This window comes from Mustela nigripes, chromosome 6 (assembly GCF_022355385.1).
Source record: "Mustela nigripes isolate SB6536 chromosome 6, MUSNIG.SB6536, whole genome shotgun sequence".
Lineage (NCBI taxonomy): Eukaryota > Metazoa > Chordata > Mammalia > Carnivora > Mustelidae > Mustela > Mustela nigripes.
The window spans coordinates 118,663,363-118,686,683 of NC_081562.1; the positions used below are offsets into that span (position 1 = coordinate 118,663,363).

Below are 23,321 nucleotides of genomic sequence, written 5' to 3' on the forward strand. Positions count from 1 at the left end.
AGTGTGGCTGTCAAGTCCTTCCCCTCCTATGGGCTCTGCCCCATTTATCTACTGTCACACCTAGACAACATGCACACAATCCAATATAATAGCCACCAGCCACATGTGGCTATTAAAATAAAAACTTCACTTCCTTGACCACACTAATCATACTTCAAGTGCCTAAGAGCCACAAGTGACCAGTGCCTACCCTCCTAGGTACAATGTGGATCTGAAACATTCCTATCATCACAGAAACTTCTACTGGATAGTCCTGCAATAGAAAAATGATTCCCAACCTATTCAGACATATGAACCGTAACGCTATTAGTTTAAACCTGCGGTACTCTTTTCTTAAAAGTATTGTATGACATAGTGACAAAAATTTCTAAGTAAATATAAACTCCGGTTATGAAGAAAAGAGCCAGGTAAGCACCTTCATTTCCCCATATCAGGAGCTTGATGACACATTCCCCCACCTTCACCTTAAGTGAGCTTAGAAACTATGAAAAAGTAAGGTTGTGTATTTACTAAATTTGATTTCCTTGCTTCTTTTGGAAACCTCAGAGCCTCATGGATTGGTACACCCATAACTCTTTTTCAGCACAGTATACATGACAAATGAAATGAACCGAGTAATGTTCCCAGAGACATAGCTACACTGTAACTTACCCACAGTCTTCCAGGCAATTAATATCCACACTATAGGAATTCATAATTAGTAACAGGGATCACTACTGGCACTCTTAACAGATTACTGAGGGGCTGCAGTACAGATAATCATGTCTGCAGGCTGTATAATTATTTTGTTAATCTTTCCGGTCGAAAGAACAAAATCTATACTGTGCCAGCTACATGTATTTCTAGTAAGTCACCTGAAGTTGACAGGCACATAGGTAAGGGGCGTAACAGGAATAAAGTTCATTTGAAGGCTTACTATTTTTTTCTTTGATAACAAGTCTTTTGTGATGTCCCATTTTTGCAAGAGGAGCTTACTGGAACACAGCTTGAAGAGCTAAAAATTGTAACTATATTCAGCTTCTAGGAGAACTATTAAGAGGTCCAAACGTTCCCGTATGCCATGGATCAGCAGTAATTAAATGGGAGAAGCCAACAGATGATCCGTGCTGTATAATTAATGCAGACAGTATAACACGCGGGGGCGGAGGTGCTATTCACTTAGACACATCGCCGTTTTGTTTCCTTCTAACCTACGCAGCCAGAATGCTTTCCGAAATGCCCATCCAAGCAACTGCCTCTCAAGCACTTGGACCTAACCTTGTGAAGAATGTGTTATGGTGATATCTGTGTTATCAAAGGAGCTTTATTTATTGCCTCGTCACTCACCCAACTCCAGAATGTGACTCAGATACTATTCTTCACACACACACATCTATATACAGATCGTTCCCTATTAATCACTCACGCTCATCAACACGCAGGTTGAAGTTTTACCTGCTTCTCCCATCATGCCATATGCTCCACTAACACTCGGCCTCTCCATGAGGAAGCCAATATTCTGTTAAGAGCACATGCTATGGGGTAAAGATGATGAAAGGAACACAAGCGTCTATCTCCCCCTCCAACACCAATGAAATGACACTAAAATGACATAAAATCTTAAAGATGGAGAACAGAAGAAATATGAACCAAAAACTTTTCAGTTTTAGAACAGATGGACAAGCAGCAAAGACTTAGGAGATCTGAAAAGACTGAATCCTGAACAAGCAGTAAAGAAAGCCAAGAAAAAACCTGATCTACAAGACAGACCTCCCAACAACTCAGGAGCTGCGAGCACCAGGGCTAACTGGAAGCACCAAGACTGGGAGCCTGATGGCTGAGAAAGCAGTTAGACTCCCCCAGATCTCCTCTTCCTGGAAAGAAAACCTTGAGCTTACTTTGGACAGGGTAAAAGAAAGGATATCTATACACAGGAAGACAGGAGACAGCTGAGGGTAGGAACATTGTTCTAAAACGAACAGTAAGTAAACAAAAGTGTAGTAAATGTCTACGTGACAGCATGCTAGTACGGGGTCTTTTCTTCCAGAAAAATAAAAGTCATTTCTGGGGAATCTGAGTAGCTCAAGAGGAATGACACAGACAGTGACACCCTGAGATCATGACCTGAGCCGAAGGGAGAGGCTTTAACCCACTGAGCCACCCAGGCACCCCATCAACTGGACTTTTTAGTTCCTAACTCAAACATAAGCAGAAAATCAAAGACTATCACACACCTGAGGTAGGCCTCTAACATGACACGAAACTTAAAATGAAAAATGAATAAAATGAAAAAAAAAATCAGAAAAACAGAGGCTACATAAGGAAGAATTAATTAATAGAATATATGATGACTGTTTTGACAAAAGATTTAGACAACTAGTAGCAAGCTGGAGAGTCAAGTAATGTTAAGTACATGAAAAACTAAGCAAACAAGAAAATAAGGAGTATTAAAAACTATTAATTCCAAAGAACAGAAGAAGTTGGGCAGGAATGGAAATTAATTTTAGTTTACTCCATGGATTAGACAGGAACAGCATTTAGACAGTCATAAAAGTATAAAGAGTGCATAGCAAAATTAAGCCATAGCCACATTCAGAAGATGAGGCATGGAAGAGACGTGTGTATGGTGAGGAAAAAAGGTAATTCCTCTTCTTCCATAAAGGGAAGTTATACATACTGCCTAAAACTAAAAATCAAGAAACACGGTCATCGTTTTGCAACATATACAAATACTGAATCATCATGCTCTATTACCTAAAACCCATATAAAGTTGTATATGCCAATTGTACTCCCTAGTTAAAGAAAAATTATGATACTTTCTGAAAATATAGTTTATAACAGCAAACAGATCAGCTAAAAGAGTTAAAAGGGGCTACCTACAGAGAGAGGCAAAAGGAATAGGAGGCAGAGGCTCAGAGTGGGAGTTATTGTTACTAAGTTTGTAGAATATTTTACTCTTCATCTATTATGTGCATCTGTACTTTGGTAGAACTGAACTTTCAAAATCAGTTCTTTTCACCAAACACCATTAAGAGAATTAAAAGGGAAGCACTGTATGTATTTATTTGAGATAAAAAGACATACACATGAATCCGCAATGTATGACCAAGGACTCACGAGGAATACATAAAGAATTCCTACAAATGAATCTTTGAAGAAGACAAGCCAAGAGCAAAATTGGCAAAAGACTTAAAGAAACATTACAAGAATTACTCAAGTGACTGATGTAGATATGAACAGGTACTCAATTTCATTAGTCATTAGGGAAAAGAAACCCAAAACTCGCCATGATGCCCCTACACATACATTTAGAACAGCTACCACAAAAAAAGATAACACCACGTGTTGGCAAAGATATAGAGCAATTAGAACTTGTCCATAATGCCTGTGGGAGTTTACACTTTGGAAAACTGTTTGGCAGCATCTACCGAAGCTGAATACACCCAAATCCCAAGACTCAGAAATTCTACTCCTACTTTATACTTGACAGGAGAGCCTATGCTCACCAAAAGAAATGTACTAGAATGATATTAGTAATTACCTGTCATGGTCCCAAACTACAAATTATTTATATGCCCACCAAAAGTAGAATTAAAAATATTTTTTGATTTGTTCATATAGAAGAATACCATGCCACAATGACAATGAGTGGTCCACGAATACACGAACAGTAGGAATGAATCTCCTAAACACAATATTGACAGGGAAGAAACCAGATGCCAAACAATACACTCTCTATGAGACATAAACAGGTAAAATGAACCCATGCTGTGGAAGGAGGGCGTGGAGAGGCCCGAAGGGAAGACAGCCAGTGCTTCAGTGGTATTTTCACTCGGGGAGGACTTTCCATGGGTGTGTTCAGTTTGTGAAAACTGATACATATACACAGATGTACTTCTAGATGTAATATATTTCAGTTACCTTAAAAAAATCTGAAAAACCTCTCAAAGTTTTCTCACCTATGAAAATAGTAAATGTGCCTTTTAAGATTTGCTAGGAGGACTTAATGAGATGGTGTATATGACTTTTTAGCCAAGTGCCCAGCACAGAGTCAGCACCCAATAAATTGTTACTGCGTCACACAGAACTAACAATTAAAACTCTCTTCCATCCTGGGGTTTCTGCATCAGAACTGCCAAAGATAATATACCCAGTCTTTTCTTCCTCAACCCTTTAATTCATCGCAGGAAGGAAGCACAGGGATCCTAAACAAAAAGGTATAATCTAACAACTGTTTATGAAAGGAAAATGCCACAGAAAACACTAAGTGAAGAAGTAAATTTAACAAAGGCAGCAAAGCCAAAATAGGAGAGAACACACAATAATAGACATAATGGGGAAAGGAGCAGAGATTATAAGAAAACACAAAGATACAGAAATTTAAGAGTAACCAAAATATGAAAGTTTCCATCATGCTCAGTACAAAAAGCTCTCAACTGTAAAACACTCAGCCTATCCTCTGAAATCTGTTTACTGAACTTCTCCTACGAACCCAATACTATGCCAGGAACGGATGATGCAGAAATGAATCAAAGACTGCCTGCCCTAAAAAGGCTGGGCCAACACAGGCAGGTAAATAAGTTGGTAACATGACAGCTGTTATAATACACGTGTGTACCAGGTGCTGGAAGCCAATAGAGCGCTACCTCCAGGAAGGTCAGCAGCGGGGAGACAACCAGGAGTGACCCAACAAATGAGATCTTGATCTGGGTTCGTCTTCTCCCTTCTCTGGCAGAACCCTGAAGAGCTTCTCTCCATAGGAGAAGAGGAGGCAGTGAGAAGAAGGCAGGATCAGGCACAAGAGCAGAACATGAGGATCAGCAGAGAGGGTAGAGCACTGAGCCTCCAGATTTGCACACAGACGTGAATGTAAGAGAAGACGAGGAAAGGGAAGATCAAAGGGACCCTAAATATAACTCTACAACCTCTGGATTATTCTAAGTTCCAACCAGGTTTATAAGGCCCTAGAAGTGATAGAAGGTGTTCCAGAAATTCATGCCGCCTTCTATTAATAAACAAGCAAGCAAGGAAATAGTTTTCTTTCTTAAAAAAGACAAATTGAGAGCCACTATCTGAACATCGAGGCAGAGGCACAATGTAGATTATACACAGGACTTAACTCACTCAGCCAATCAACCATAGAGCACCCGAGATGGTTTTGATGGTTTCAGAGTTTAACATTGTTTTTATTCTTAGGTCCTGTTGCATATATACCAATGTGGGACCACTGGTTAAAATCAGAAAGTATAAAAAACATGGAATTTGAAAAATACCTAAATGAATAAAAAAAATATTTTTATATAGTCTCCTTAAAATAATCTTAACATCCTTAATATACATTCATTTATGAAAAATTCTTTTATAACAAATTCAAGGTATTATCAGAACTTCAAAAAATCAAAGATAAAAAAGTAACAATAATGCTAATCAAATTCGTGTATTCATTTATTGGCAATTCACACCCACAATGTGCTGTGTGTGGAGATGAAGCTGGAAAAAGCAGCCTGAAAGTTTCTCTTACAGTGTTTAAAAGCTATCACAAGGGAACTCTGGGTGGTTCAGTGGGTTAAGCGGCTACCAACAGCTCAGGTCGTGATCCCAGGTCCTAGGATCGAGTCCCACACTGGGTCCCCTGCTCAGCAGGGAGTCTGCTTCTCCCGCTGCCTGCCTCTGCCCTGATTGTGATTTTTCTCTCTGTAAAATAAATAAATAAAATCTTAAAACAAACAAACAAAAAAAACTAACACAAAAAATTGTAAGCAACCAATCTGGTATTTTAAAATAGAAAATTAAAGAATTCCAAAACTAGCTATGTCTGTTCTGATGCCATTAGATGTGAATAAAGGTAAATTGTTTTTAAAAAGATCTGGAATAAAACCTCAACATGTCATTTTAAGTTTGTCCATCAATCACATTCTTTTTCTAAAATAATTAGCAGAAATTTTTTCAGAAAGATTTTAGGAAGTTACCTAAGGATTTCAAGTGAGAATAATACAGTGAGAGATGGATTTTTGACAACCATTCTGCTAGTTACAAACAGACTGGTGGGAAACAAATGGAGGTAAGGAGAGAAGGTAGTAGAACTGCTCCCAGGAAGGGTATGTCAAGGGCCCAACTCTGGCAGGAGTGGCAGTTCCCGTGCGACTGGAAAAGAGCAACGGGCTATTAGGAACAGTTTGCCCCCTACGTCAACTTGCCTCTGTTCTTCCTCCTTTTCACAGCTTCTGCTTTCCTTAGCTTCTAAACGCCAAGAGTTCCATGATTTTTCCCCAAAATGGCCTCTGTGAGGGCAATTTTTTTTTTTAAAGATTTTATTTATTTATTTGACAGAGAGAGAGAGATACAGCAAGAGACGCAACACAAGCACAAGGAGTGGGAGAGGGAGAAGCAGGCTCCCTGCTCGCCAGAGAGCTGGATGTGGGGCTTGATCCCAGCACCCTGGGATCACGACCTGAGCCGAAGCCAGAGGCTTAACAACTGAGCCATCCAGGCACCCCTGTGAGGGCAGTTTTAGGCATGAGCACACACAGCAAAGGTTGAAGAGGAAGTGCTATTTACAGGTTGTTTATTATGAGGAAATACCCACATTTTATGTCTGTCTGTGTGTCTGCTTTATGCCTCTACCAGATTGTAAGTTAACTAAGAATATCATCCATATCCTCACTGTACCAAAAATGCAAGCCAATGTACAATAAGCAACCAGGAAATAATGAGTGAATGAATGACCCCAAACAATAAAAGAGCACAGCCACGGATGTTGCCTCTTTAGTTCAACCTCAAGAGAGAGATTCATGACCACTACACCCTACCTTCTGAAAACTTCCTACTCTGCCTTCCTACTCTGCCTTACCCTACCACACTGAGCGTTTTTAAAGCTCGGTTTCAAGCTAGACCAGTGCTTAACAGGGTTCACAGGAAGAATTACTTCTAATTTGGATAACGAGAGAAGGTGGCACAGAAGAGAGAACTGAGAGAAGTCACGGTCCAGGCAGAAAAACAGAGTCTGAACCAACGAGCTAAGATGGGAGCATGAGGGGAGGCACCACGGTCCTGAGCGCAATGTGAGCACGCATGAGGAGGGACAGGAGAAGAGGCTAGGGGGTCGGGTGTGGCTAGATAAGTGAAGATCTTCAATACCAAGCTATGTAAATGGAGATTTATTCCATAGGGAATAAAATCCCCGTAAGGTTATTTTAAACCAGGAAGCTTCAGAGATGTACTTTCCTGTGGCCGCAGCACACAGGATGGGGGTTAGACACAGTGGCTGTGCTCTGTGAGCATATTCCTTACTTACCTTCCCTTTAGAATTTAGAACTGTTCATCCTTTAGTATTTCCGCAAGCAGTCTACCAAAATGTCAATTCATTTGTGACATAAAGAATATACTTATTTTACAATAATTCACCCAAGACTGCTTGTAAGCTTTTAACTAAAAAACACATTTAGGACCTCTAAAACATGATGAAACTTTTTAGCAACTTCAAGAAAAATCTGGAAATAAATTCAGATTTGGAAAGCCATCACCGAAACTCTGATCCACTCAAAAGCTGTATCTGGGATATGTTTTTTTCTCCCCAAGATCATTCCAGGCTTGGTCAAGAACAGAGAAGCTCCAACTGTTTCATGATAGCTGTAAACAACCCTGCCAACTGACACAAACAGGACAGAACTCTAAGGGCCTCAGCTTCGCAAATCATCTACTCTCATGACCCCTTGTGGGCATTAAAAAATACAAAGCACTTTAATTCTAGATTCACAAAGTTTTAAAAATACAGGAGACAAATTTTATGACTAATAAACAAACGCACGTGTCTGACAACACATGGTAATTATATTCATTTAAAATGTCAGAAAGAGAAGAGACTGCTTCCAGTCTTACCTGCTAGAGTTTTTAGGTAGTCAAGTGTTGGAAGAATAGGGGGTGATCTCCTCTGGAGAAAAAAGATGACCATCATTGTAAGAGAGAAATTTGTAATCCACGAACCAGGAATACTACTTGTTAATGAATGTGCTCGAGCCCAACACCGAATACAGAACACCAAGGCTCTCACTCTTGAGTCGAGAGCACCATAAATATAAAGGAGTTCAGAACTTTTCAAGGCAATCCTTCAAATGAAAAAAAAGAGAGAGAGAATTTTCAAACCCCCAATTATGGCTCCAGAGTAGAGTAAAAACACATACCTGGAAACATATGTAAATATCTTACTGTTATCTACGCATACTCAGCACACCACGATCAGATAATCAAAAGCATTATGTATATGCAATATAAAATTTAATGTGAATGGCTGAATATCAAAGACATTCATTAACATTAAAACACTCTTTTAAATGCTGACAGTCCTAATGCAGTTGTAAAATTCAGAATTTTTTCTTTTTTAAAGATTTTATTTATTTATTTGTCAGAGAGAGAGCGAGTGAGAGCGAGCACAGGCAGACAGAGTGGAAGGCAGAGTCAGAGGGAGAAGCAGGCACCCTGCGGAGCAAGGAGCCTAATGTGGGACTCCATCCCAGGACGCTGGGATCATGACCTGAGCTGAAGGCAGCGGCTTAACCAACTGAGCCACCCAGGCGTCCCTAAAATTCAGAATTTTTAATCAAAGTTCCTAAACATGACTTAAATAATAAAGGAAACACACTACATCCGTGCTCTTTAGAAACTACCAATAAAGACACTGACACATTTGTAAATGAGAGGCTCTACACCTCAGTTTCACACCTTAGTTATCTAGTCCTTTCGCAAGCAAGGAAAATATTCTACTTATTTTATCAAGAGTATATATGTCTTAAAATTCAGCCAAAATTACATAAGTCTAACATTTATAAAAACCAAAACCCATGAAGATAAAATGTCTTTTAAAGAAATCAAATTTCAATAACTAAAATCTTTTTTAAAAATAAAAAAATTTAGGGGCGCCTGGGTGGCTCCGTGGGTTAGGCCTCTGCCTTCAGCTCAGGTCATGGTCCTAGGGTCCTGGGATCGAGCCCTGCTTCGGGCTTTCTGCTCTGCGGGGAGCCTGCTTCCTCCTCTCTCTGCCTGCCTCTCTGCCTACTTGTGATCTCTGTCTGTCAAATAAATAAAGAAAATCTTTAAAAATAAAATAAAATAAAATAAAAATTAAAAAATTTAAAAAAAGAAATCAAATTTCAGAACCTATTTTCAGAGTCCAGCGTGCTAACCATTACACCATGGAACCCGCTCCTCAGACCCTATTTTCAGTAAGTTTCCTAGTCATAATGTTACAATGCAAAAAATTATTAATCAAAAATATTTTAAAATTAAGCTCCTACTGATCAAACATGTCTTGTAATTTCCCAAAGAACCAACAGAGGGCACAAGACCATTAACAGTAACAACTTCAGCCTATAAAGTTTCATCATGGCATTTACTTCCTGAGTTTAAAGAAAAAAGAAGAAATGGCAAATTAGAAATTCCACGTGATTAAATGAGTTATATAAATAAGTCTAAATTAAGCTGAAAATAAGTATCAAATAGTGCAAGGTATTTTATATAAAGAAGCAATGCAGGAGTATAAAAACCTGAAGGATAGTAAATCAAATTTTAAAAATCTATCCTGACAAAACAATAAACGTAACACTACTACAAACAAAGATGTCATTTTGTTCTAGTTTACATGTTATTTAAAAAAATGTAATAATGATAGGAAGTGCATTATGTATTTTATTTTTACTCTCTGAATACTTGAGAGAAATTCCAAAGCACTCAGCACTAACTTGTTAGTGAACACGAGTTGAAGTGAAACAGCTCTGGAATGGATTTTCTAAATCTGTTTTTGGTAAAGAGTATTTATCTAACATGATATAGTGAAATCTAATGCATGCAATGAGAATACTAGAGTTATGAAATAAATTCAATTGAGAAGTTTGCCGAACTAAGAATGAAAGAAAAGGAATCAAAGTATGAAAAAACGTGTCATTTGCACCCCATTTTTTTAAGGAAGCAGGTTGCTAGGATAATGAAATGAAAATATGCTAAAGGAAGAAACTATGCGGTCTGAAGCTGCGTAGACTGCTTTCTGACCTAAGCAAACACCACACAGGTTTAGAACCCAAACTATATCTGGAGCCAATTCAAAGGTCAAACTCAAGGTGCTACTTTATTTTCTAAATATACTTGGAAGACTACATACAGAACATCTGCTCTAGGGCTTTCTTGTTATTATCAGGCTACATAATAAAGAACAATGAAACAGTACTCAGAAGATGATGTTAGTTAGGTATGATAACACTTTAAATACAATATCCTAAGATTTTACTCATGAAGACCAAAAAGCCAATAGATATGTATGAGAAAACATTTCCAATTTTTAAATCTAAGTGTCCAAAACTTTAAAAAGTTATTATTATTAAAACATATATGAATCCAAAGCCACTCTTTCTGTACAAGAAAAACTATGTTAAAACCCCATAATATTCACATTTAAGATGATAAATTCAAGAGATCATACCTATTATTAGTAGTCAAATCACACTGAAATCCAGAGGCCTGGTGTGAGAACCTCACAAGAGGACACCGAGCATTTAAGATTTTTTGTACACCCACACAGCCAGGGCCAAAGTGGTCAAGGCATTCTCCTATCACAGACAGGATCTTCTGAGTTGCAATCCTTTCTGAAGAAACATTCTTCACTTGAAATTCCATCAGAAAATTTCCAGAGGTCTGAATAAAAACATTTGTAAATGGGAGCTTTTTATAGGAAGGAATTTCTTAAATTTTCTAGAAGGATGCTCTAAATCATTTTTGGCACAACAGAAACCAAAAAAACAAGAAACACACACTCAAAAAGTTCTTCATGAAATCAAAGCCAACAGCAGACTTAAAAAATCTTCAGTTGTCTTTTGTTTCTTCAGAGTATAAAGTACTAAATTAAAAAATCACTGGCTTTGTACAATTAACTGATATGCCACTATGTATCATGTAACACAAAGTAACATTACATGTAGAATAACTGACTATAAATTCAGCGATCATCTATCTGCCTTTTCCCAGTTAACCATTATATTATAAAAGATGTTTTAAGCCCACAGTAGTTAGAATACGAAGTACATGTACAAATCAAATCAAACAGCAAATCAATCGAAGAAAACAAACTATAATCTGACTTTAACTATATATAGGAATTTAATACAAATGACTCCATAAATCACTGGGTTAAAATTACTATTTAACAAATGAGTCAAGTAACCCTTGAAAAAAATAAACTAGATCCTGACTTTAGCCCTTAACCAAAGTAAATTAAACATAAATCAGATTTACATACAAAAAGTTTTATCAGTAAAGTACTAGAAAACAATGAATGTTTTTGCAAGTAGTGAGGGATTTCCTAAGCATAATACAAAATTCCAGAAGATACAAAAGAAGAAATATGATTTTGTGAGACCATCTCAAGGTAAAGCATATATTCACTACTAGATAAAAGACAAAAATAAAACAGTAATACGTATGTCACATAAAGGACTAATTTCCCAAATTTATGAAGTATTTATATAAATGAAAGGGAGAAAAAAATCACCCAATTCTAAAAATAGGCCAAAATTAAAAAGAAACAAAAATAAGAAATAACAGAAGAAATAAAAATGGCTAACAAATGGCTAACAAAGACAATAAAAGATGTTCTTGTGGGATGCCTGTATGGCTCAGTCCTTAGCCATCTGCCTTTGGCCCAGGTCATGATCCTAGGGTCCTGGGATCGAGCCCCACATCAGGCTCCCTACTTAGTGGGAAGTCTGCTTTTTTAGTTTTCTAGAAACTAAAGAAGAAATTAAAACAACACTGGGACTATTCATTTATCAGTCTGCCAAAGACAAAAGGTTGCCAGGATCACCACTGGTGGACATAGGGAAACAGGTATATCCTGTCGGTGGGAGTGTAAACTGGGACATGTTTGGTAGACAACTGTGGTATCTATTGAAACTCTACTGTATACTTGGACCAGCTACTAAAATTCTAGGAAATTATCCTTAAAAAAACACTTGGCTTCGACAGGCCGATTTACAAAGCTGTTCACTCACTGTAGCATTATTTGCATGGCACACACCCTTCGGTAATTCTATTTAGCTTAATAAGGCTCCCTACCCTCAACCGCGCATTTTCTAGAACCCATTCCTACTACAAGGATTCAGGTCCTAACAATGTTTATCATAGAAATCCACCCCCTTACTCTCAGCTGAGAGGACCAGGCATGGCAGCTGATGTAAGCACTGGAGGACCGTACCATACAGTCATCTGGGACCTGGAACAGCGGCGGTTCAGAGGCAACCATAAGGCCAAAATATGTACCTCAGAAGCTTTGGGGCAGGCACATTCTACACTGCAAGGTCCAACAACGTAAATAAAGTCAGTCGGGGTGCAGAGAGTGTAATGAAGGGGAAAAAGAAAAATAAAGCAACTAAGTAGAAAGAAACTGAATACTGTATGGGCTCTTGATAATTTACACTTCCTACTTCTAGTTCTTTCCTAAGACTCATCCACATTCCTGGCCCTGGGTTCTAGAATGCTTCCTCTACATCTTCTTCATTTTGTTTAATCTAGTTTGAGTTGGTTTCTGTGAACAACCAAAAAGTATTAACTAATACAGCTGACAATAAAAAAGGGAGGAAAATGCACCACCCTAACTAGCTAACAAATAAAGGACTGGTTAAGTAAATTATGGTTCATTCTTTCAGTGGAATATCCTGCAGCCACTGAAAAGGATGCAGGAGACAGAAATGCCATGGCACTATTAACTGGAGGGGGGTAAAAAAAAGATCAAGTTAAAACCTAAAGATTAACAGGTTTTTGTTACAAAAAAGAGTTTCTACATGTAAAGAAAAAAAATCCAAAACAAAATACATTAAACGATTCACAATAGCTACCTCTGGAGGTGGTGGAACCATCAAAGATATTTACGGTACATATTTTGTAACTACTACTTTATAATCAGAAAAAAAAAACCCTTTAAAAATATACAGGTATGACATGTTTACAAATAATCCCCACAAATAAATATGTTGTGTTTTTTTTTACTTTTTGTCATCCAGGTTTTTTTATTTACTAGGAAAAATTACCTCAGAGAAAGAAGGATTTCCTTTAAAAACATTAAAACTTCAAAAATCTAGCTTAGCTTCTTTTTTAAAAACATCTAACTTCTGGTTGCCTAGTCTATTTAAGATTCATACCAATTTACATGGGAAGCAGGAACCCAAACAAGAGTAACCAACAAAGAGAGCACAGGCTCCTCCACAGAAAACCAAAGAAGGAGAAACTTCCTCCATTAGGACTCAACAGTACCAGGAGAACGAGACAGATCTGGTGTCAAATCATCTCAGGATGGCAGAAGAAAAGCACCTGGGAGAGTGGTATCAGACCAGATGACCGAGGAGTCATGATGAACTCAGATGTATGGGAAGTGTTAGAAGTAACGCAGAAGGAAGGAGATAATGAGATTTTTTTTTAAATTAAATACTATAATGAGAGAAAAATAAAATCACCGAAGTAACAAGTGAAAATGACACCAGGGAAAAATAGATCTGAGTAAAGGAATCGGGGCCAAGAAACTGGAGAAACCGAACTGTAAGCGGGAATGTGACCGTTACTGAAGCTCTTCATCAAAGAGCCCATGTCACCTTCCTGACATTCAGTAGGATGATCGTGGTCCTGTCCCTCTGAGTTAAGCGCAGTCGCATGGGGACTTGCTGTCACCAATGAAATACGAAGAGGCTTTACAAGCCACTTCCAGGCAGAGCTTTAAGAACCAGAGTTCAGGGGCGCCTGGGTGGCTCAGTGGGTTAAAGCCTCTGCCTTCAGCTCAGATCATGATCCCAAGACCCAGGGATCAAGCACCACATCCAGCTCAGCAGGGAGCCTGCTTCCCCCCCCACCCCCCACCCCCGCCTGCCTCTCTGCCTACTTGTGATCTCTGTCAAATAAATAAATAAACAAACAAACAAATAACTTTTAAACAAAACAAAACAAAACAGAGCTTAGTTCTCTACTGTGCCTTTCCACTGCCTTCAGCAGGATAAGCACAGGCCCCGTGGTTCAAGTTCCTCAGCCTGGGAGCTTGAGTGCCCCCTGCTGACCTGCTTTGGCCACACAGTCTTTAGCAACAGATAATCAGTGATGTGCTAATTTACGGTGTTTATCACCAAGGCATAACATGGCCTAATCTGGCCAATGTGAGAAGCAAGAGATACAGAACCACATGACGTAATTCTACTTACATAAATGCACTCTGCACAGAAATAAAACACTGCAGTTAGGGAAGATGCAGATGATAAAACCATACCTATTATCAGCAAAATGAAGATCCTCCCCCAAATTACTCCTCTCTTACAAATAAAACTTGGGAGAAATTCTTCACAAACACCTTATCAATAAACATTTACTAATTTTGCTGTACCTGACACTACTTTGTTTCAGATAAATTTTTAAAACATTACTGCATGTTCTTCATGACTACTCTGGTACTAGGCCAGTATCTAATAAAAATAAAACACAAGGAGGGTAAGCACCTTGTCCACAGCAATGATTTAGACAATGGAATAGGACTTTGCCACCAATTTTTACTTCTGTTACCTAAATCCCATCAGATGTAAACCCTTTAGAAAAAGAAAAACTAAAAGAAAGAGCAAGGCAGATTTTAGCTTAAAATTTTGTGCTAAAATGATCTTTGTGATAAGTTAGGGGGCACATTTCCCTTGTAAGCATCTTCCACACATTAGGAAACTTACACAAGTTTACAAGCTTAGTTGGTAAATAACTTTGACTTATTCGTTAGTAAATCAGCTGTTCAGTGCCTGTGGTACAAGAGTATCTACACAGGCTGAAAGACATACAAGAGTCTAACACCCTCTTCCTAACCCCCCTCAGTCTGGGTCAAATAAAGCAAGCACCTGAACTACAGAGCAAGGTGGTGTACGCATACCAAGAAGGAAGAGGAAGGAGAGCTCACAACTACACGAACCAAGAGGCTATTTTACGAAGCTGATGAATTTAAAAGTGCTTCTGGGGGCACCTTCGTGGGGCAGTCAGTTAAGCGTCTGCCTCAGTTTAGGCTCTGGCCATGACCTCAAGGTTCTGAGATGCAGTTCCGCGCTCAGTGCCATTCCGCCTGTCCTGCTCCCTCCACTCCCCTTACCACTCCTGTGAACACACACTCTCTCTCTCAAATAAAATCTTTTTTAAAAAGTGCTTCTTTTTCATTATATTTCATTTTGTATGTTTCTATTAGCAAAGCTATTATAATCTTAAACAAGCACATATTTCAAAGTATACATTTATAACACATTTCGTTAGTTAAACCTACATACCAAACAATGTGAAATTGTTTAGTGAGACTGGAACACTGTCTTTTAGTTATTTTTAAAGTTTTTATCTATTTATTGGAGCGAGACAGAATGAGCTGGGGGGGGTGGGCAGAGGAAGAAGCAGATTCCCCGCTGAGCACAGGACCCTGAGATTATGACCTGAGCCAGAGTCAGATGTTTAACCCCTGGAGCACTGTCTTTTAGAATGTCTTTTCAGAATGCCTCTATATTTCAGAAATCTAAGACCCAACTAAAAGTTTCCAACACCTCTACTTTCAAAGAAAAAACTTTTCCTGTTTGCATAATAATTAACTAGGAATACTGTTGCTGATAGTGACCAACATCTGAACACTTACTACATGCCAGGCTCCATCCTAAGTGTGTGATGTGTATTAACTCAGTCGGCCCCTCCAGTGCTCCACGAGACAGGTGCTAGAGCACGACCCCAATCTCACAGCTAGAAAAATGTCAGCATAGAGAAGACAAGTAATTTACGAAGGATCCCAGAACTGGTAAGTAAAAAAGTACCTTCCGCAACTTGGCTCTAGAGCACAGGCTTTAACCGTTAACAATACATTATCGTGTACCTCGATTATTTCGCCTAGTCTTTTTACCTATATTAAAAATAACACAGCACAATTTAAGTGTCCCTGCCAGGAATTCAGTATGATATCAAATAGATGCTAGTCTTATTAGAGGGATGAGCCATTTCATTTTGAGGTACTCTGCCTTCCTTGGTAAGTTTTAATTCAGTAAGTACATACTGTGCATATTAACTTGTGCCAGGCACCGTGTGGGACAGGAAAATGAACCAATATGGCTGCTGCCCCAACCCAGCTTATGACATAGTGGGAGCAATGTATCAGCCCCTAACTAAACCTAACACAGAAGAATTTGGAGAGAGACAGAAATATGAGCAACATACTGCGAGAGTTTACAAGGAACTGTGTGACTACAGCTTTGAGGATATACGTAAAGGGAGAGATACAGAAGATAACTTAGAACAGAATTAAGATAGCAAATGTCAGAAAAACTAAAATGTTGCTAATTAACATATGAAACATATATAAGAACTCTCATAAAAACTTATAAAGAATATTTGCTAAGAATGAAAAATGTTTTGTTTTCAAAATGGTAGGCTGAAGGGCCACCTGCACATCCATGTAGAGAGGGGTACTAGTTTGAAATACATAAGAAAAGACAGACATAACAATCTACATTTTATAAACACATAGGAGTCTTTTCAACATTTTATTATATTGATATTATATGTTTGGGAGGATGGCAGAGATATTGGTTAACTTTACCCATTAGACATGCATATTTATAAGAACTAAATGGAATATATAATTTCCAAACTGTAAGAGGAAAAAAGTGGAATGAGGCAGGAATAAAGCAGTAATCCACAGGAATAAAAGGTACAACATAAAGAATATCGTCAGTGGTACTGTAACAACATTGTACTGTGCCAGACCTGACAAGACAGATACTTGTGAGGACAGAGTAACATAAACTTTTCTAACACTGCACACCTGAAACTAACATAACACTGTGTCAGCTATATTTCAGTTTTATTTTTTTTTTAGCAGTAATCCAATAAGAGGAAGGGAAAGGGAATGAAAAAGTACAAAAAAATAAATAAATAAAAAATAAGACAGTAGAAATTAATCCAAAAATCATCAGTAACAATGAATGAATACACTGACTTCAAAGACTCACAGCTCAGAATTAAAGCACAAAATTCAGTGATCTGCTATTCATCAGGGAGACACCCAAAATATAACAGCATATTTAAGGTCAAAATGAAGATACAGAAGAAGACACACGAAACAAATAACAAGTGGTTATCTAAACAGACAAAAAAGAAGTTAAGGAAAAAGCATACGTAAAGATAAAGTACATAATTTAATGATAAATGAACAATGAGAAGATATAATAATCATATACCTATATACACACATGAAGCTAACATAGCCTTTAAATAAAACAACATCAAAAGAATTCCAAGGAAACTTAATAAAACCAAAAAATCACGAGATTTCAGAATATTTCATTACTAGATAAACAGATTTAAAAAAATTAGTTAAGATACGGACATTCTGAATAACACAATAAATAACCTTGGCCTAATGGAAAAACTCCAGAATCCTTGGGAAAAAATAATTCATTTTATTATGTGTAGAATATTTACAAAAAAATGATCATATATTTTATCAAAACAAAGAAAGACTTTATAATTCCGAAGAATCAATATCAAATGGATCATATCTTTAGTCAGAGTGTTTATTAAAGTTTAGAAACCAACAGTTATAATTTTACAAAGTCCAAAGATTACTTTTAAAATATCTTTAGTGATCTAATGAAATATAATTACCTTGTTTGTGTTGAATTTTCCAATTTCACCTAGATCCAAAAACATGTCCAAATCACATCCCAATTTCCCAAAACTGTTCACGGAGGAGCCAAAGGGTCTCACTATACAGTCCTGAAAATATGCAGCTGCTAGGTCTTCAATGAGAGAACAGGTGAGGTATCTGAGCTTAATGTCCTCCTCCGTTAGCTGGAACTCCTTCAGGAGAGTGTTCAGCTGATCATCTATCTAGCTGGCCAGAAGAAAACCAACAAAATACAGAAAATGTACAGGTCATAGAAAATAACTGTCATTTTACTTCCAGAGATCTGATGGCTTTGGGGACCTACCATAAGAACATATTCTTTTTTTCCTTCAATCGTAAAAGTTGATTAAATTTTTTTAAAAAGATTTTTTAAAAATATTCCTTTAAAAAGAACTGAGGGATGATAACATTGGCAAAATCAAAGTTGGCTAGAGCTAAAATCACCATTACTTTACAATTAAAGTATTGTTTTAGGAAAATGAAAAGAGTAAAAAGCTCCAGAAAGAGATCAAAACAACCACAAAGCTAGACATTTTAAATGAAGTGGAGGAAGGAAGAACCAATGTTAAAGACAAGAAACACTAGAAATAAGCAATGCTTCAGGTAACGAAGGCCCGTAATTCCTCAACTCCTCAGAATAATAATCCTGTATCTTTACCAGAAAACTGGTGTTAAAGGCATCACATTTTGAAACTGTACTGAAGTATTTAAAATAAAAATCATAGCCTCAAATGCCCATATTTGGAAACAGTACTGAAATTAATTGAACTAAGAAGCATTCAACTCAAGAAAAGTAAGTAAAAGAAAATAAAGGAAATGTATAAGGTTAGGAATAAAATTTTTATAATTAGAAAATCAAATCAAAAATAGCATTTCGATAAAAATCATGAACTAATTCTTTGAAAGTAGTAAACTAGCTAAACTTCTGACAAGACTTTGTAAGAAAAACTAAAACTAATATAAACAATGTTAGGGCAGCAAATCAGATTAAATCAGAAATGATATTTTTTCTGAGATATTTTTAAATTTCTAGAAAAATGCCAGGTACAACTGTATGTCATTATGCTGACTGGAAAAAGAAAACCTGTACAGACCAAAGGCTGAAAACTCTGGAAGAATGTGGTTACTTGGGAGGATCACAAAGGGTGTGGAGGCAGGGAGTGGGGGAGGATTACTTTCACTTTTCACTAAACATATTCCCTAGTCTGACTGTTGTATGATAAGAACCTATAATATATAAACTAATGTCATACACACACATATTTTCAGGAATTGGGGAAAACTGGGGAAGTATACTTAAAAACTTACACTTTCTGCATAACAAAGTAATTCAGAAAGCTTCTTGCTTGAAGGAGGGGTATGATTACTGCACTGTATGCAGGGCTGTTCTGAAGTCTGGTTTGATGGATTCTTCATCTTTACATTGAAGAAACGTGACTTGAATGGAATTGCAGCCTCTGTGTCCATACTCGGAGTGCGAGTTACATTCTGTAGTGAAGTGACACTTTCCTTTTGACAAAACTCCACAACAGCATAAAGACCCTATGCCAAAATCATAAGGAAAAACAGAAGACATCTCAGAAGGATATATTTCACATAGTATTTCAGTTCAAATATCCGAATGATTATCGTAATACTAAAAAAGATTCATTACAAATGACAGACTTCTAACACAAGCACTGATTTTAATCATTTTAAGCAAACTAAGAAAAGGAACACCATAAAGGGATATTAGTCAACAGAAACTGAAAACAATGATGAAATAGAAAATCAAAAGGCAAATCTTGAAAGAAGTTGCTGTGGCCGATGTAGAAGAGGTTACTGCCTATGTTCTCTAGGATTCTGATGGATTCCTGCCCCACGTTGAGGTCTTTCATCCATTTTGAGTTTATCTTTGTGTATGGTATAAGAGAATGGTGAGTTTCATTCTTCTATATGTAGTGTCCAATTTTCCCAGCACCATTTATTGAAGAGACTGTCTTTTTACCACTGGATACTTTTTCCTGCTTTGTTGAAGATTTGACCATATCGAATTGTGGGTCCATATCTGTTCCACTAGTCTATGTGTCTGTTTTTGTGCCAATACCATGCTGTCTTGGTGATCACTGCTTTGTAGTAAAGCTTGAAATCAGGCAACGTGATGCCCCTAGCTTTGTTTTTCTTTTCCAACATTTCTTTGGCAACTCAGGTTGTTTTCTGGTTCCATACAAATTTTAGGATTGTTTATTCTAGCTCTTTGAAAAATGCTGGTGGAATTTTTATCAGGATGGCACTGAAAGTGTAGACTGCTCAAGCCACTTTGGAAAACAGTGTGGAGATTCCTTAAGAAATTAAAAACAGAGATACCATATGACCCTGAAATTACATTACTGGGTATCTACCCCCGAGATTCAGATGCAGTGAAAAGAAGGGCCATCTGTACCCCAATGTTCAAAGCAGCAATGGCCACAATCGCCAAACTGGAAAAAGCCAAGATGCCCTTCAACAGACAAATGGATAAAGAAGATATGGTCTATATTATACAATGGAGTATTATGCCTCCATCAGAAAGGATGAATACCCAACTTTTGTATCAACAGGGACAGGTCTGGAGGAGATTATGCTGAGTGAAGTAAGTCAAGCAGATAAAGTCAATTATCATATGGTTTCACTTACTTGTGGAGCACAAGGAATAACATGGAGGACATCAGGAGAAGAAAAGGAAAAATGAGTTGGGGGAAATCAGAGGGGGAGATGAACCATGAGAGACTATGGACTCTGAAAAACAAACCGAGGGTTTTAGAAAGGAGGGGGTGGGAGGCTGGGTGAGCCTGGTGGTGGGTATTAAGGAGGGCACGGATTGCATGGAGCACTGGGTATGGTACATTAAACAATGAATCTTGGAACACTGAAAAAATAAAATCAAATTTAAAAAAAAATCAAAAGGCAAAACAAATATCCTTTACCCCCGGCCTTTATCCCTAAGATAACAGACTACTTAAAGTATTCAAATGATGGAATCAGTCAGCTTTAACTTACTTATAATTCTGTAATAATGCCATAGGATGTCTATTCTCATACCAAAAAAATCATTTAAAAAATTTAAGGATATCAAAAGAGAATCTAACTTTACCATATTGCAAATTACAAACAGAACCTTTTTCTCTCAAAGGCATGAATGGTAAATTGTTTTCAAATACTTACAAAGCTCTCATAGAAGAAATGATTACTAATAGGTCCATGTTGAGATAAGTATTTCAGAAACTTTTTTTCACTGATTTTACTCGGGCAATGTATTAAAACAGTTCGCTGTGCCTGCTCTCGTCTTTCTTTCTGCACCTCAGAGAATTTCTTTTTGGGAGTCTTGTCTTCAGAGCCTATGAATGAGACAAAAACATTTCCAGTGCCTGCGTGTGCTTGCACGTTCTCGTTCTCTCTCTCTCTCTCTCTCTCTCTCTCTCACACACACACACACACACTCACACACAGATATAAAATTTCAAGCATATTTTGAAAAGGTACATTAAGATTTTACAGCTGACTAAAACCATTAAATCCAAGTCTCATCTTCTGTCTTCTTTACCTGCGTTAGAATGAAGCTACACTACTGCCAGTTTTCATTTGACCATTCTCCTGGTTTTAATTTACTGCATTCAATGCCTAGCACTAAAAAGAGAGAGCCACAAAATTTTAAAAGCAAAATCAGGAATGTAAAATCACTTGTGTAACACCTTCCCAAATGCACACATACAAAATCTGTACAAAGTATAACATTCCAAAGCCTAAAGGAAATTATTACAAGCCTGGGTGTAATGAGAATGAGTTTAGAACTTGAATGTATTAAACTAAGTTATTATCGTCCGTCTTTGCCGTGGGCCTTGATCTGGCTGAAACAATTAACAATGAGTTACCAACTACCATGCTGTGTATCACAGGGAAATCAAAGAATTTAAAATCCAGTTGCTGCCCATAAAAGTTCATGATAATTTTACTAACAAAATGCAGGGTTATTTCTTTTTCCATCAAAACCACTCCAGGGGGTGGCTCAGTGGGTTAAGCATCTGCCTTCAGCTCAGGTCATGATCTCAGGGTCCTGGAATCAGGTCCCACATTGGGCTCTCTGCTCAGCAAAGTCTGCTTCTCCCTTTCATTCTCCCTCTGTGCTTGCCCCTCCCCCACCTCTCTCTTTCTCTCTCTCTCTCTCTCAAATAAATAAAATATTTGCGGGGGAAGGGAACCACCCCAAGGGCTGGGGGTTTTACAATCAAAGGAAATGAAGACAAGAGCTGTTAAAGTCAAGATTTAGGTATTAATAATCAATAACCAAGAAGGAAAGATCGCTAACTAGATATAAGGAAAAAGAAAATCATTCAAGTTCTAAGAGCATATGAGAACAAAACACTGAGTTTTAGAAACTCATCTTTTTCCTCCAATCTATTTAACTTCTAGTTGGGTGGCTTAAAAGTGTTTCCAGAAATCTGGAGAGAGAGATTCTAGAGCTTATAAATCACTAAGTCTGGTATCGATACTCCAAAGAAATTCCAAAGAAATTAAATAGTACAGAAAATAGAATTGTTGTTATATGGAAACTGGCAGATGCTTTTAGACCTGTCTTCCTTCAGAAGATTATAATACTGATGGATCAAGGAATAGTACAAACACACTGCACCTTAATTTCAGCAACTCTAAGACATCCTCACAGACCAGACAGACAAATGTGTTTATACCAGTAAGGGCTTGCTGAACCCTAAATTCTGTTCAATAGCACAGACCCAGAGGCAGTTTCTAATGGCACACCACAGAACTCCTGGCCCTGACACAGTCCACATTTCCAACTGATCAAACACATATTGAGTACCCTTCCTACATTCACTGTAGCAGGTGCTGAAAACACATCTCTTAAATAGGGGTCCACATCTCCATTCTGAATGCCAACTCTTTAACATCAATCACTTCTTTCAAGGTCTGATTCCTAAACTGGTCTCATTCACACCAGTCTTGTCCTTCTCAAGCCATTCTTTGTTGACAAAGTGATTTTTATAAATTAATCTTTTAAAAGTCTCATTGTTTGACCTCTCTGCTTCAAACCCATCAGTAGCTTCCCTACTGCATTCAAGATCAAGTCTAACACTAATAGCATGGGTACAGTTACTGGCATTTTGTCCTACCACTCCCTTTCTAAGTCAATTTCTACCATTTCCTCCTTCTGCACTGTTCACTTAAGCTATTCCACACACAGGACTGCCACATACTGTGAACTTTTAAAATTGTCCTGTCTCTGAGTGGAATGCCCACTTTCTCATTTTCTTTTTTTTTTTTTAAAGATTTTATTTATTTATTTGACAGACAGAGATCACAAGTAAGCAGAGAGGCAGGCAGAGAGAGAGAGAAGCAGGCTTCCTGCGGAGCAGAGAGCCCAATGCAGGGCTCGATCCCAGGACCCTGAGATCATGACCCGAGCCGAAGGCAGCAGCTAAAACCACTGAGCCACCCAGGCGCCCCACTTTCTCATTTTCTGCTCGAAAACTCTATTCACCTTTCCATAGGTCTGTGGAGACTTTTGACTTTCCAGGTAGAATCTCCTCCACTCCGTATTACCTTACTTCAACACTTGTGAAAGAAGGTAATTCATGGTGTTGTACCTACTTAACAAGATGG

At 37.8% G+C, this 23,321-nt stretch overlaps 1 protein-coding gene across 3 annotated transcripts in view; it reads right to left on the reverse strand.

The window, feature by feature from the left end:
* MTPAP (mitochondrial poly(A) polymerase) overlaps positions 1–23,321 on the reverse strand; it is a 39,801-nt gene that overhangs the window by 11,921 nt on the left and 4,559 nt on the right. For all 3 annotated transcript variants that reach the window (XR_009404911.1, XR_009404910.1, XM_059404093.1), the window contains exons 2-6: positions 20,868–21,040; positions 18,993–19,226; positions 17,663–17,887; positions 10,449–10,660; positions 7,859–8,085 (exon numbers count right to left, since the gene is read on the reverse strand). Coding sequence is in view for 1 of the 3 variants with exons in the window: in XM_059404093.1 (XP_059260076.1) it covers positions 7,859–8,085; positions 10,449–10,660; positions 17,663–17,887; positions 18,993–19,226; positions 20,868–21,040 (1,071 nt within the window). In the remaining 2 variants the exon portion in view is untranslated. The remainder of the gene's footprint in view (positions 1–7,858; positions 8,086–10,448; positions 10,661–17,662; positions 17,888–18,992; positions 19,227–20,867; positions 21,041–23,321) is intronic.